The sequence below is a fragment of the Miniopterus schreibersii genome, assembly GCF_964146895.1.
Source record: "Miniopterus schreibersii genome assembly, chromosome: 3".
NCBI classification, from domain to species: domain Eukaryota; kingdom Metazoa; phylum Chordata; class Mammalia; order Chiroptera; family Miniopteridae; genus Miniopterus; species Miniopterus schreibersii.
In genome coordinates this window covers 44,558,364-44,572,602 of record NC_138103.1, presented here as the reverse complement: position 1 = coordinate 44,572,602, position 14,239 = coordinate 44,558,364, and the positions used below count along the sequence as shown (strand labels likewise).

The window sequence follows — 14,239 nt, the reverse complement described above, 5'->3', positions numbered from 1 at the left end:
ATTTCATTAGAAGACTGCATGTTTTTAGGTCTTGGTCACTGAATAATGCTGCAATGAACATAGGGGCACATATATCTTTGCGAATAAATGTTTCTGAGTTTTTCGGGTAGATACCCAGAAGAGAGGTTGCTGTGTCACACGGTAACTCTATTATTAACTTTTTGAGGAACCTCCATACTGGTTTCTATAGAGGCTGTACCAGTTTGCATTCCCACCAACAGTGAATGAGAGTTCCTTTTTTTCCACAACCTCCAACACTTGTTATTGCCTGTCCTGTTGATAAAAGCCATTTTAACAGGTGCAAGGTGGTATCTCATTGTAGTTTTGATTCGCATGGTGGGCACACACAGTGCAGTAGATGGATGATGTATCAGAGAAATGTACACTTGAAATCTATATAATTTTATTAACTAGTGTCACCCCAATAAATTTAATTAAAAAGAAAAAATAAAAATAAAATAAAAAGGCTGCATGTGTGCCTTTAGTGTATGAACATTGATTCTTGGCATTCACTCACTTTAATTAGGACACTTCAATGCACTGTAATACATATCAGGTTTTAGCTGATGGAGATCATGACTTTTATTCTGCAGGTTCAGACGGCCTAATAAAGATAGCCATATCAGTAATAAAAATAAACTTAGATCAAGGGACTTGTTTCCATAACTGAATTGTATTCATTCATGGACTCTTTTCGTCTGGTGAGAACACTTGTTACCATCTAGGTAACATTTGAATAGAATGAGAAATTGAATTACATGATGGTCTGAAGTCAAATCCATAAGGTTTTAATACTACAGTTATAGATTTACTGTGTAAATGTATTTAGTTAATAACTTTTTTATCATGATCACTTACATCTTTGAAGATGATCTTAATGCTCTGCAGAAATAAATTATTTCTAATTATTTTATAATTTTTTTATTGTTGTATGCCAACAAGAATATATTTAACTCATAGATCCAGAATAGCTTCCTGTGTTTGAGAAGCTGATATAATCACTGTATAAACATAATACAGTAGATTGGTTCTGATGGTTGATTGAAAACATGATTAGCAAAGTTTCTGTACAGATTTCTCCAGTATGAGTTTACTTAGGGATGCCTGCTCTATAAGGCTTTAAAGCAATAAAGCTAAACTTGAAACTTCAAGCAAGTTTTGCCCCCATGTGTAGTGCTTCAGCAATAGCTGGTATAATCTGGAGTTGATTTTGAATCAATTGATTCATAAGCTCTCTTTGGTTCCTCAGACATAAAAGGACAGTTAATACATAAATACCGTTAAAGCAGTTAACAACTTCATAAGTAATAAGGACAAAAATAATTTTATTTTCTAGGTCTGTGAAAAATTTTCTTTTTTTCCTAGTTCTTTTGAACAAGAACATGAAACTAAATTTAACAAAATACCTATTCGAATCCTTCAGGAATTTAAGCTCTTTGAAGTATATATGCTGATTGAATTTTTTTGTGAACGAGGGTTAATCTCATGGCTTTTTTTTTGCCATTTCAATGCTTGTGAAAGATTTTCCTAAAGTGAAACATCAAGTCATTGCTTCAAAAGACATTGGGGTGATCATGCTGTATATTCTTATTACCTGGTATGATAGTCATAGAAAGTATAAGTAATTTGAATAAGTGTATGTGTTTCAAGTATGTCCAGGAAGTTTTCTATTTTAAATGAATTCTTACCAGTGTTATCGTTTGATTAACTATTTTTTCCTAAGTACTTAGTTGGGGGCAAAAAAGAGCTAATTCATTATAGGTTCTTCTGAGTTTCATTTTGTGAATATAGGATGAAGGTAATGGTGGTTTGACCGGTATTAAAGAAATTGAAAATATTGTATACTGACTGTTAAATTATTTCTCAGACTAATAAAATTTTTGTTTCACAGACTCTATAATTCATTAATGAATTTGAAGGAGATAATTGGATCTTCTGCACTACTTCTTATTTTGAAGGACAAACAGTCATACAAATCTTCCTCTTTTGATACCCTCCTAGAAATGGTTAGTTGATATCTCTTATATTCATTATAAAAATGTGAGTCTTTTGTTCTTAGGTTGGAAAAAGGGGGTGAGAAACTTAATAAAAGACATTGAAAAATAATTATTTTTTTGTACATTATTTAAAATAATTTGCATTACTTTATATAAATTATCTGTGTGTGTTCGCCTTTCCTATAAGTGTGTCTATATTTGATTCATGGTGTGTATTTTGTTTTGAGTAAATTTAAGCATGAAAATAAAATAATGAGCTTATTTCAAGGTATGTGAAATATATATGGTTTTAGAACACTACTAAGATGATATTGTAAGGTTACTAGACATTACAAATAGCTATTTTGCTGGGCATTAATTAGAAGCCCCTTAATATTTGAACTTATATATATCCTTAATCTGTTCTTGCTAAACTTCAATCTGAATACTCCTAACTTGTCTTCTGGTTTCAGGATGAGTCCATGAGTGCTACTGGTGGTACTAAGATATGTGCAACAGTAGAGCTGTAATTGAGGATTTAGGAGACTAGCTGTTAGCCTCAACCTCTGCACCTGATTGCATGGGCCTTGAAAAAGTTATTAACATCTGTGAGGCCTCCTTCATTTATCTGTAAAATGGGATGATGATATCTACCTTGCCTGGTGGTATTATTAGGATCAGATGAGTTAATAAAACAGAACATACTCTGAAAGGAAGAACATACTCTTCTGCAGCAAGAAAGAATAGTTGGAGAAATGTTTGATTGCAACCCTCTTTACACTTCCACTTGGGTACTCAGATATTTTAAAGTTTAATTTATGTGTCATTAGAATCTGTTGGGAATGATAGACTTTGACATTTTATATGTAATTTAAATTTACGCTTGTGGAATCTGAGATTTTCATATACTGATGCTTATAATCAAATCATGATTATACATTTTCATATTAAAGTAAAAAACAGTAAATGGACATACATTTCTTAAGAATGTGAAAAATGATATTAAAGTAAAGTAGTAAAACTTTTCCCAAAATTATCTCTAGAACTAGATTTATTTGGTTCCTGATTGGCGCTACCCACGTGGACTCTATCCGTTCTAATAGACACTGTACTTGACATCTAAATATATACATACATGTACATGCATACAAACAAGAATCATTTATTTTGAACTTTGATGGGCATTATGTAGCTGGAAAGAGTATTTTTTTTCTATTTTGCAATCGTCAAGATTTTTGCAAGGCGATATTACATAGATAATTTTGAGACTTGTTTTAAAAGGAAAATAAACATTTTTGTTCATTTTTATAGGATTTGAAACAAAAATCACAAGGTTCTCTACCACAAAGAGATACAATACAGCTGAGTGCAGAGCCAAGGTAAATACATTTCTCATATACATTTATTGCTTTTCTGGTTTGACTTTCTGTTTTCATGATTCTGTTCTCTAGTGAGCATATATTTTGAGGTAGTATTTCAAGTAATCAATTTTAAAATATTTTCTGTAGAAGCAGATTTTCTCTCATGATTGTGTCATGTTCAGTGCTAATAGTTAACACATATTTGGTATGGGATGGTAAATATATAGCTTTATGATAAAAATTACCTTATCCTTGTAACACTGATTATTTTTACGTTCTTTCTTGATTAACTTTTTGTTTACTTTATTTTGATTACCCGCCTTTTTTTTTTAATGAAGAAAGAAACTTAATTAGTTGACCTGAAAATGGGGTGTTCAATTGCTGGCTGCCTCTGATTTACAAAGAAATGCTTTATGTTTTTGTTGGCAATTATTTAACCAAGTCATCTGTTTTTAATTACTACATATCCATTGGTCAGTACCCAGTATACCCAGATAATGCAGTGTATTTTTGTAATATAACTTTTTACTATTTAAATTGAGAGATTTAATATCACTGCTTACAAATTATAAGATAAAAGAGTAATTGTAAAGACTAATTCATGATTTTAACTAGGTATACTTTATTAAAATTATTAAAAAATAAGTGGAATCAAAGTATTACAGAAAATTTACAGTTGCTAGTAAAGTTGAGATTTCAGTTCAGAGTAGACTAAAGCCTTAGCTGACTCTTCAGTAAGTAGAGACTTACAGATATACAGCTCATACCTTAGAATAAGAAGGTGAGTATTTGTTAGTAATACTAAAGTATCACAAAAGTAATACTGAAGAAATCCTACATTTTTTTCATTTGGGCCAGAAAAAGAAGGGATTAACTTATAAGTTTTAGACTTAAATTTGAAGTCTTGCTGAAGTCTTAAAAGTTTTCAGTTTGCCAAGCCATAGTTAGGATGAAAACAAATGATACTGAATGAAAAATCAGTTATAAAATTACAAAATGTTTTGTCTTAAAATAAGTAATGTCTTGATGCATTTGGGGTTGTATGGCTCTTCCTTTTTTATTATGTCCCTAATAAACTGTGGTGCCATCAAATCTATTCAGTTTTAGGCATAATCCTCTTATCTATTAACTTTTTTCCCTTTCTCTATTTTGGTGGGGAAAGATCTCTGTTTTTGCTGACTGTAAGAATGACTTACAAGCTTGCTATAAGTAATTTACGCGCCATCCCCACCCACTAGTCTTCCTGTAGGTGCGTGGTTGGGTGGATGAGATGCGGTGGGATGAGACCAAAATGGGTCAGAGGAAGAGATATACTCGGTGGTTTCTCTTTTTCCTGTACTGTGCTTGCCTTAGCCAGCAGTGAGTGAGAATTGAAGCTTAGGCTAGAGGACGAAAGTTAGGAGATATGGGTGTATTAATTAAGAAGAAATATGTTTTTGAGTTTTAATTACAGATGAAGGTAAATAGAATTTTTCAGAATATTAGTAAAATGATCACCTTTTGATGTTTCTTTTTAAACAGTTTATATATTTAAATTATGTTCTTCATCTTAATATTATTTCTTCAGAGTTCTTTTCTATCAAATGTCAACGTTACTATTTCCATAGCTGGGTAAATTGGGAATATTTATGATTATCAGATTCTTATTTTTATATTTATTATCTATTTTGTACTTTAGAGCCTCATGAATAGAACTGGAACTAATAGTTTTAGTTTTAAAATCTATGCTTTACTTGTTAGCCACAAATTACCTGATTTACTGGTCTCAGTAAATCAGTGAAGAGTGGAGGAATGTTGTTCATCTTTAAAATGGAAAAAGTTGAGTTTTATTTAGTAGGTACTGAAAGTTAAATAATTGTCTCTACTCTTCAGTCTTCAAAGTGGAAAGTTTCAGAAGTGTGACCATAAGGATTTTTTCAATTTCTTCATGAATCTTCTATGATGCTCTAAGGCTTAGCATTATTTTGGTTATAAGTATAATTCTTATTTGAGCAACAAATTATTAATCTAAATAAAACATGCATTCTCAGTTGGAAGATGTCCTTTCCAGGAGGGGTTCTTTGGGGTTTTGAGAAAAACTTACTCTTTTTAATATATAATAATGCACAGGTACAGTATATAATAGTACTTAAGAGACATACATTTTATGTGTAGTATTAGAATTGTATGAGGATGATTAGGAAAAATGTCTGAAAAGTGTCTTTAAGGAAGTTATAATGGGAAAAGATTGAGAAACACTGATCTAAACCCATGTGATTTAAATAATACATGTAAATTAATTTGATTGTGTTATTGGCATAGTTAGTTGTAGCCATCACCTAACATAGTTCAGTTTGTGAATATTTAAAAAGTAGCCCATAATCTACTGATTTATAGTGATGTTGGACACTAATTTAATTCGTAGTCTTTGTATAGAAGCAGATATAATTAAGAGTTAAAGGTAACATAAAAGTTAAGTCATAAATTGTCTAGCCTTAAATAATCCTTAAATTTACAAAGATATTTCCTTTTCTCTGTACATCATTCCTAGGGAAACCATTTGTAAAAAAACTTGATACACAGACTTACAGGATTAGGGACGTAGAGGACACTGAAGTCTGTGACAGGTGACAAGATTTTAGTTTTCAGTATTCCATCTGTTCACGCAGGGCGGGAATAAATGTTGCTACCACAGCACAAGCAGGGAAGCCACATGGTTTGATAAGGTGTTAAGAAACTTAAAAAAAAAAATTCCTTAAACTTTAAAAGGATAATTTGAAATGTCACCAGGTAGATAATCAAAATTACACTGAAATAACTTCTGTAAATCTGAAAGTTTACTTTTTCAAGGAGAAACGTTTTTAGTTCAAGAGTAATTGATTCAAACCACTATTACAAATTTACCTTTAAGTGCTTTTAATTTTTAGTAAGGTAATTATTGGTAAGGAATCCTTACATCTCTTTCTTTTGACCAGAAAAATAAAAGAAACCATTAACTATGTGTAGACACAAAGGAAATCAGTCCTTTGTAGGCTGGGGTGACTTCAGAAAATCAACTGGATATAAAAAGTTCTTTATTCCAGAAAACGGTATTCCCGTTGCCATTTATTTATTGACTGCTTCTCCATGGGTGATCTCCCAGCACCCCTAATTTAATTTCCAGGTGTGTGTTTTTTTCCATTTATGCTTTTCTTTTTCTTTTTTAATATGTTTTTATTGATTTTAGAGAGAGAGGAAAGGAGAGGGAGAAACATCTCCTACTGGGGACTGAGTCCGCAAGCCGGGCATGTGCCCTGACCGGGAAGCCAATTGGCAGCCCTCGGTGCATGGGATGACGCTCAACCAGCTGGGCCGCGCTGGCCAGGGCTGTGCTTCTCTTTTATATCCCAGTCTTCATAAATAGCGTCATTTCTTTTTCATTGTCTAGGTTCTAAAATCCCAGAACCCACTTTGACTTCTGCCTTTTCTTATCCCTTACATTTCATCGACTGGAGAGTCTTTGGGATTTTACCTTTAACCATCCCTGATCCCCATTGTCCCCTCTCTTTCAAGTACCTTCTGGTTTTAGCCACCCTTCATGTTTTGCCTGGACTACTGCAATGGCTTCTGATCCTTTTGTCTTCCATTTCTCTGTCCTCCGAAATCATCCCATGTAGTTATTAGAGGAACCTGCCGAAGCAGAACTGAGAAAGTTACGTGGGTGGAAATAGCAGTTCTTGTTAGCACCTAGCCTCAGAAATTCTGGAATGTCATTCTTAGTCAAGCAAGTCACGAAGGTCAGCCAGATTCCAGGGGCAGGACCTTATTCTCCATTACTTGATGTGAAGAGCACATGCAGGAAGCAAAGGAAATCATAGCAGTTCATTTTGGAGACTACCTGCTATAGTTCACCCAGTGGCCGTCACAATTCACATACTTCTCATGTGCAAAATAAAATAAACTCACCCATCTCCCAAAATGCCCAAAGTTTCATCCCAAAATTTTCTTTTAAATCAGGTTCAACGTGGCTCACTCATATGGCTGGGAATCGATTTTGGTTTATTTCTGCCAGTATAATTATTTGAAGTTAATCTCGCCAGGTTATAAACTCCTTGAGGATAGGAACTATTTCTTTTATTTATTTCCAGCATTATGCCTATGGTATTATATTCAACATAGTAACAATTAGATAAAGATTTATTGAAATACAGTTAATTATTGATTAAAGAGAATACTAAACTTCAGACACCAGGAATGCATAGAACATGGTTCACATTCTATCTGAAAATGTGACATTGTGGTATATATACTCCCCAGAAAATATAGTATCGTGGTATATATTCTTTCATGTAATATTTGGAGGTTGGATGCCAGAAGGCTTCCTAATACACTAAATGCTACTACAAATAATAGTCAGTTAAATATTAATTCAATAGAGCGTTGAATTTCCTTAGCTTTTGGACAACTGCTCATTTGACATTTTAGAGTTTCACACCTTGAGACCTGAAATACTTGAGATTGCCTCACAGCATCATAGCATTCTTAGAAGATTAACTTTGTTGGGATTACATTCTTTTTTTTCTTTTTTAAAAAAATATATCTTTATTGATTCAGGGAGAGAGAGAGAGAAACATCTGTGATGAGAGAGTAATTGATCAGCTGCCTCCTGCACACAACCCGGGCCTGTGCCCTGACTGGTAATCGAACCGTGACCTCCTGGGTCATAGGTTGATGCTCAACCGCGGAGCTGCCCCGGCCCGGCAAGATCACATTGTTGGGGGCTCTTCAAAATGAGTGAGTTCAAAAGATAATCCCAAATATCCCAATGAGTTGAACCACTGGTTGGAACTGGTTTTGGAACAATCATGTATGAGTAGCAACATAAAATTAATCATATCTAGTATTTTCCATTCTAAATCAATCATGCAGACTTGCATTTTGCCTGATTTTTTAGGCAAATATAAAGGTCTTTGGGAAGGGTTTATATTAGTGGCTCCACCTTTCCCACAATATTCTCCCCACCCTAACATTTCTTTTTATTTTGTGATATTAGGAATGATGAGTATTAATTTCTGAATTACTGCGTGATCCTCACATTGACTTAGATGAAATAACACCTAGTAATGTATTTTTTTTAAAGTTGACACTTCCATGTTATATGATGGCTGGCTAGGGACCCTGAGACAGACTCCCAATTTTCTATTAAAACTCATGAAAACATAGAGGATGATGTACAATCAGAGGAACACCAAAACCTTGGTTTGACAGTCTACCTATTGCCAAAATCTAAGATATCCATAAATTACAAAGATGATTGAAATAGGCTGAAAAATGCAATTACTCATTGACCAATGATAAATAGTTAGAAATAAAAGCAACATACAGGTCTCTCAAAGCAGGTACGGAGATTGATTTATTTTCTTTTCATAATGTGTACCCCCAAGGCCTTGAAATTCTAGTACGTTACCAACTAGAAAAATAGACAAATATTTTTCTACAGAGAGGGTGCTACTTTCTAAGGCTGTTTAGCAGATAGGTAGCTATTCTTTTCTTTTTGTCCTTTCTGCCTAGATTTGTGTTAACCAATTTCCACTTAATTGATCAACTGATATTTTCCATTCTTTTTTGTGCCCATGGCAGCTCTACCCTGTTGCTAACAGGCTACTAGCTAGCAGGGTGGTATACTTCTGTCCTTGCGGTATTTCGATTGACTTGTATAGTCATTATGAATCAATTATTTATTCTCAAATCAGTTCTTGTTTCTTTTTTCTCACAATTTGATTTTTATTACACTGATGAATTATGCAAAATATTTTTTATATATAGTGTGGGGCAAAAGTAGGTTTACAGTTGTTCGTTCATATGGAAAAATACAATAATTAATAAATAATAATATAAGAATAAACAGTGTTTCACATAGTCACAACTGTAAACCTACTTTTGCCCCACCCTGTATATATATATGGTGTTGAGTGCTTTGGAAATTTTCAACAAAGGTGAATCACTGATAAATATTGGCGAGATGACTACAAAAGATTTGGGAAGAAATCATAAAGATGTAGAACCAGTCTGTACTCAGAGTGCTTAATATTTTTAAAGTTTTTAAGTTCTTGGTCAACTTTAGAAAAACGTAAGCTAGAAACCATAGGTGATCTATCACACATGTGGTTGTGCAGAAAATATGACATAGGAGGACTCCAATTAGTGGTCCAATAGTCAAAATAAAAGCTTTGATCTTAGATCATCACTAGGTTAGGAAATGATACACACTTTTATGTTGTATGGTAAAATTAAAGTAGAATATCATATATAAATTATATATATGTATGATGTCCTACTTTAACTTTTACTATCAAATTAACTTTAACTCTTTCAGTTATCACATCTAATGCCAGGCTTAATCATATTGATAAGAGGGCTTCCATTGTGTCTGTATTTTGCAACCAATTTGGAGACTGAATCTGCCAGAAATAAAATAGGCAGAAACAAATGGGGAACTTATGGTAGAACATTGATCTTGGGAAGTGTCCATTCAAGGAAATTGCTTTTGATGGTAGCATGGGCCAGAAGAATACCGTGCTATTCTTTGTTGAAGAAAGAAGCCCTCCATGTGTTCAGAGCACCAGGGCTGATACGGAAGACAATACTACCTTGGAGGTAGCCTTTTGAGAACTTGCAGTCAGGCTGCATCTATGCAATGAACTTACTATTCACTCACACTTTTCTCCATTTCTGCATCTTCTTTAAATCCTTCAGGCATTGTTAACAATCTGGCTATTGTATTTATTTCTTCTTGTCCATTGTCCTTGCTAAAAAATTAGCTCTGTGAGGTCAGGGAACTTGTTTGCTTTTGAATCCCCTGGCAAATACCTGGCACAACACATATTTGTCAAATTAATTAACTCTAGACAAGAGAGAGACTTCAGCCAATACCAAAATAAAGACCACAGGTACCTTTAGCATTCATGGGGTGGATGTTACTTCTATGAGGGTAAATAAATGGAAAGTTATCATAGGAAACCTGTGACAAACAGTAGATTAACTTGAAGACTCAGAAGAACAACTTATCCCTTAAAAATGATTTATTACAGAGATCAGAAAATTTTTTTTAATAAAACCTCTTTGGAATTCTCAAAATGTTTAAGTGTCATGATCTCTAAGCAATATGAAACAGAAAACAAAAAGCTGAAATGAAAAGATGACAAAATGATATGGAAAATGGGAAGAGCACAGTTGGGAAAGATGGTTGGGAAAGCTATAACAGAACATCTTCATTAGTCATTCTGAAGAGTGAAGCTGACATTGTGAAAGAGTGTATCACTGACATGAATTGAAAAATAAATAAAACCCATGAGTTACTTCTCAAGAATGAAGAGAAAAGGAAGATGAGTGGTAACAACAAGAAAGAAAATTATAGGTATAGAGCACAGGATTTCAACAAAAGAACTACTGATTTTTAAAAATATATTTATTTTTCAATTGCAGTTGACATACAATATTATATTAGTTTCAGGTGTACAACATAGTGATTAGATAATTAAACACGAAGTGATCACCTTGATGTCTAGTACCCATCTGACACCATACATAGTTATTACAATATTATTGACTATGTTCCCTATGCTGTACTTTATATCCTCATAACAGTTTTTATAACTGGCAATCTTTACTTTTTAATCCCTTTCACCTTTTCCTTTCATCTCCCAAACCTCCTCCCTGGTGATCTGGTGAACATCAGTTTGTTAAAAGAAGTATAGATTTTCTTTAGGGATAAAAACGGAGCAGAGGCAATGATCAGATAAGTAATTGAGAAAAAGTTGTCAGTTTCTTTATAGATGAAAAGGGCTAAGTTCTAGATAATATAAATGAAAAGAGAGCCACCCATAGTACATGTTGGTAACTTAATTCAATTAAAAGGAAAAAAAATATTGTCAAATACCCAAGCAAAAAGATAAATATTGTTTAATATGGAACAAAAGCTAGACTGACAGGTTTCTTCTCTGTGATGAGAAGAATATGGAGTATTGAAATCATTTTATACTCAAAGTTATCTTTTGTATGTGAAGGCAACAAAAGACATTTTTAAATATGAAAACACTTATAAAACATACGAAAAGTACTCTTTTTAAAGTTTTTCTTGATTAAAGTCAACTCAGCTGACTGATACATGAATCAAAATTTAGTAGAGATTAGAAATAGACGTTGTGAAATCCAAATAATTGTTGTAATACCAAACTGAAAGTAGAAATGCCCATTTTGTTTTGGCAGAACTTTTATAATGTAAAGGTAGTTTACTAACAGTAATGTAGATCTATAGCTTCAGATAATGTTACCATCTGAAAGAGGTGGAGAGGCAGGAGCCTATAGGAGATCTTAAATAAATAATTGTTTTGCCTCAGGGAAGATTTAAAAGATAAAAGCTTCTGGTGAGAGTGATATTTCTTACTCCATTGCCTTCATTTATTGTCAAGGTACAAATATATATCTCTGCTGAGAAAAGTATCAGAAAAGTATCAGGAGTTCCAGGCCCTCACACCCTCAGGCCTTGTGGATAGCTCCATTGGAATGGCCCACTCACACCTTCCCAATGTGTTTAAAACTGAACAACAATTCTCCACTCAAACCTGTTCTGTGGTCACATGCTCTTTAGTAAAACTTTAGCCTTGTTAGCCAGCTCATCAGGCCAGAAACCTGAGCCTTGATTTAGAGTGATCATATATTCCAGGTTTTCATTAGTGTCCCCTCTTACTCTCAAAAGTATTATTCATTTGGACAATAAATTATAGGATTTACCCTGATCATCTTTGTTTGTCTCTTTCAACTTGCATCCAAAAAAACTCCAGATCTTTTTATTCTACTTCTTACATGTTTCTCAAATTTGTCCACTTCTTATCTTCAGTGCCACTACTCTACTTTAGGCTGCTACTATCTCTGCCCTAGATAGCAACAACCCTGTGGCAGATGTCCCTGACTCGTGCATTTGTTGAGGAATTAAATAAGGTTATCTATATGAACTTAATACTATAGAATCTAACAGTTAGTAGGCACTCAGTAAAATAAGTAGCATGATGTTGTAACTCCTTAGCTTAAAACCCTTCTTCTCCATTGGCCTGTGGATAAACTCCTAGACTGTAACTTGGCTTATGTGTCTGCATTTTAGTTTCTCTAGCAACATCTATCATATCACCCCAGGCTGCACTATGTGCTTCAGCCCTTCATCTATAAATTCTCTGACATGCCATGTTCTCTCTCTCTCTCTCTCTCTCTCTCTCTCTCTACACACACACACACACACACACACACATGCACGCACGCACGCACACACACACACACACACACCAACCACCCCAACCCCAATTTGTCTGATTGAATCCTGGTTATCTTTTAGGACTCAGGTGTTAGATTCCTTGGAACCTTCCCCTGATACTTCAGGACTAGGTGTCGCTCTTGTAAGCTCCCACCTGACTATGCGTTTCCCCACTATTGTCCCACTTACGACATGTGTTACGTTCCTTTGAAGAGACACACATCTTATAAACCCAGTGAAGTCATGGGCTGGGTCTTGTTCATCATTCCACCGCGACACATGGAGCAGTCTTTCAAGAAACTAGTCCAGTAATATGTTCCAGGAGCATTCAAACTGGGCAATGCACTGGAAGATGTCTCTCAGCTTTATCATATGAACAAATATTTTAAAAGACTTAAATTTTGGTTAACAACCATCAATGGATTGGATAGATATTCTGTGTTCACAAAATTCTATATAAAGTTTTAAAAAGATGCCAAATGAACATTTCTTTTTGTAATAAAAACAGTGTGGGATTGGTAAACTCTGAGGTTTTAGCTTAAGTTTTAATGAAATCTGCCTTTCAGTTTCTGTGGAGAAAATGCAGAGGAATTAAAGAAGTTGTGAATAGTTGCGTGAAATAAGGAAAAATTGTTTGGTACACAGGAAGTGTTTGCTGAATTGATGACTCACTGAGATGGAGAGATGAAAATTATGAGAAAGAAGTTACATGTAATATTTGATAGGCAATTAAGTAAAGGACATATTTAAAAATGAGCAACCCTTTAAGGAAAAGTTTGTTTATAGCGATGAATCTTTATGAGAAAAATTTTGCTTTAGCTGGATCACCTTGCATTCAATGTTTTCTTCTTTTAAGATCAATATTAAGTCTTTGGTATTTGTCGGCCCCCCTGTGTTACCCAATACTACTACTTGTGTGTGTAGTGTTTCACTTCAGATTGCACTTGAATACATATAACAGATGACGTTGGCTTCACAAGAAAGCATAATTGGTTCTTATGCACAAGTTTCAAGGTAGGTCATCAAGGACTCGTGATTTGTTCCACAGGATCATCGAAGGACCTGCCCCTTTTGCCCTTCAGTTCTTCCTTCCTTACCCTGCGGCGAGATTATGCCTGCTTCTCCAAACATCGCTCTCTGTTCCCACAGGAAGGAGGAGCAGGGGTGAGAGTTGTGCCAGTAGAGTTTGCTGCGTTTATTAAATGGGAAACTCTACATAATGAATTCTAATTACATTTCATTGGCCAGAACTATGTCACATGGCTGCCCCAAGCATGCAGAGTTGTTTTTTGTTTTTTCGGTTTTTAAAAAAAATTTAAACTAGGATTGTCATCCTGAGTAAAATTGGGTTTCTGTCAGTAAAGGAGAATGCGGGAATGGCTATTGGGTAGGCAGCAACTGACATCTTTTCTTGGGCTCATTAATGAGTAATGCCCTACACCCTAGGGCATCTAGCATCTACCATATCTTCCGATCATTGCCTATTCTTCCCTGCCCCCTTCGGCTCAAACCAGAGTTGTGTTCTGTACACTTTAGAAATAACTGTGCTGTATAAGTCAGCGCTGGATGTTACAAGTTTCTTAAAAACTAGCTCTCAAGACTTCCTATTAGGTAGGAAAATCATATCAAACACTTAT

General features: G+C 34.3%; 1 protein-coding gene across 2 annotated transcripts in view; it reads left to right on the top strand.

Moving 5' to 3' along the window:
- The window catches only part of MAN2A1 (mannosidase alpha class 2A member 1), a 162,040-nt gene that overhangs the window by 70,610 nt on the left and 77,191 nt on the right, over positions 1 to 14,239 (top strand). For both annotated transcript variants that reach the window (XM_081132705.1, XM_081132704.1), the window contains exons 11-12: positions 1,892 to 2,006; positions 3,288 to 3,355. In XM_081132705.1, coding sequence (XP_080988831.1) covers positions 1,892 to 2,006; positions 3,288 to 3,355 — 183 coding nt within the window. The remainder of the gene's footprint in view (positions 1 to 1,891; positions 2,007 to 3,287; positions 3,356 to 14,239) is intronic.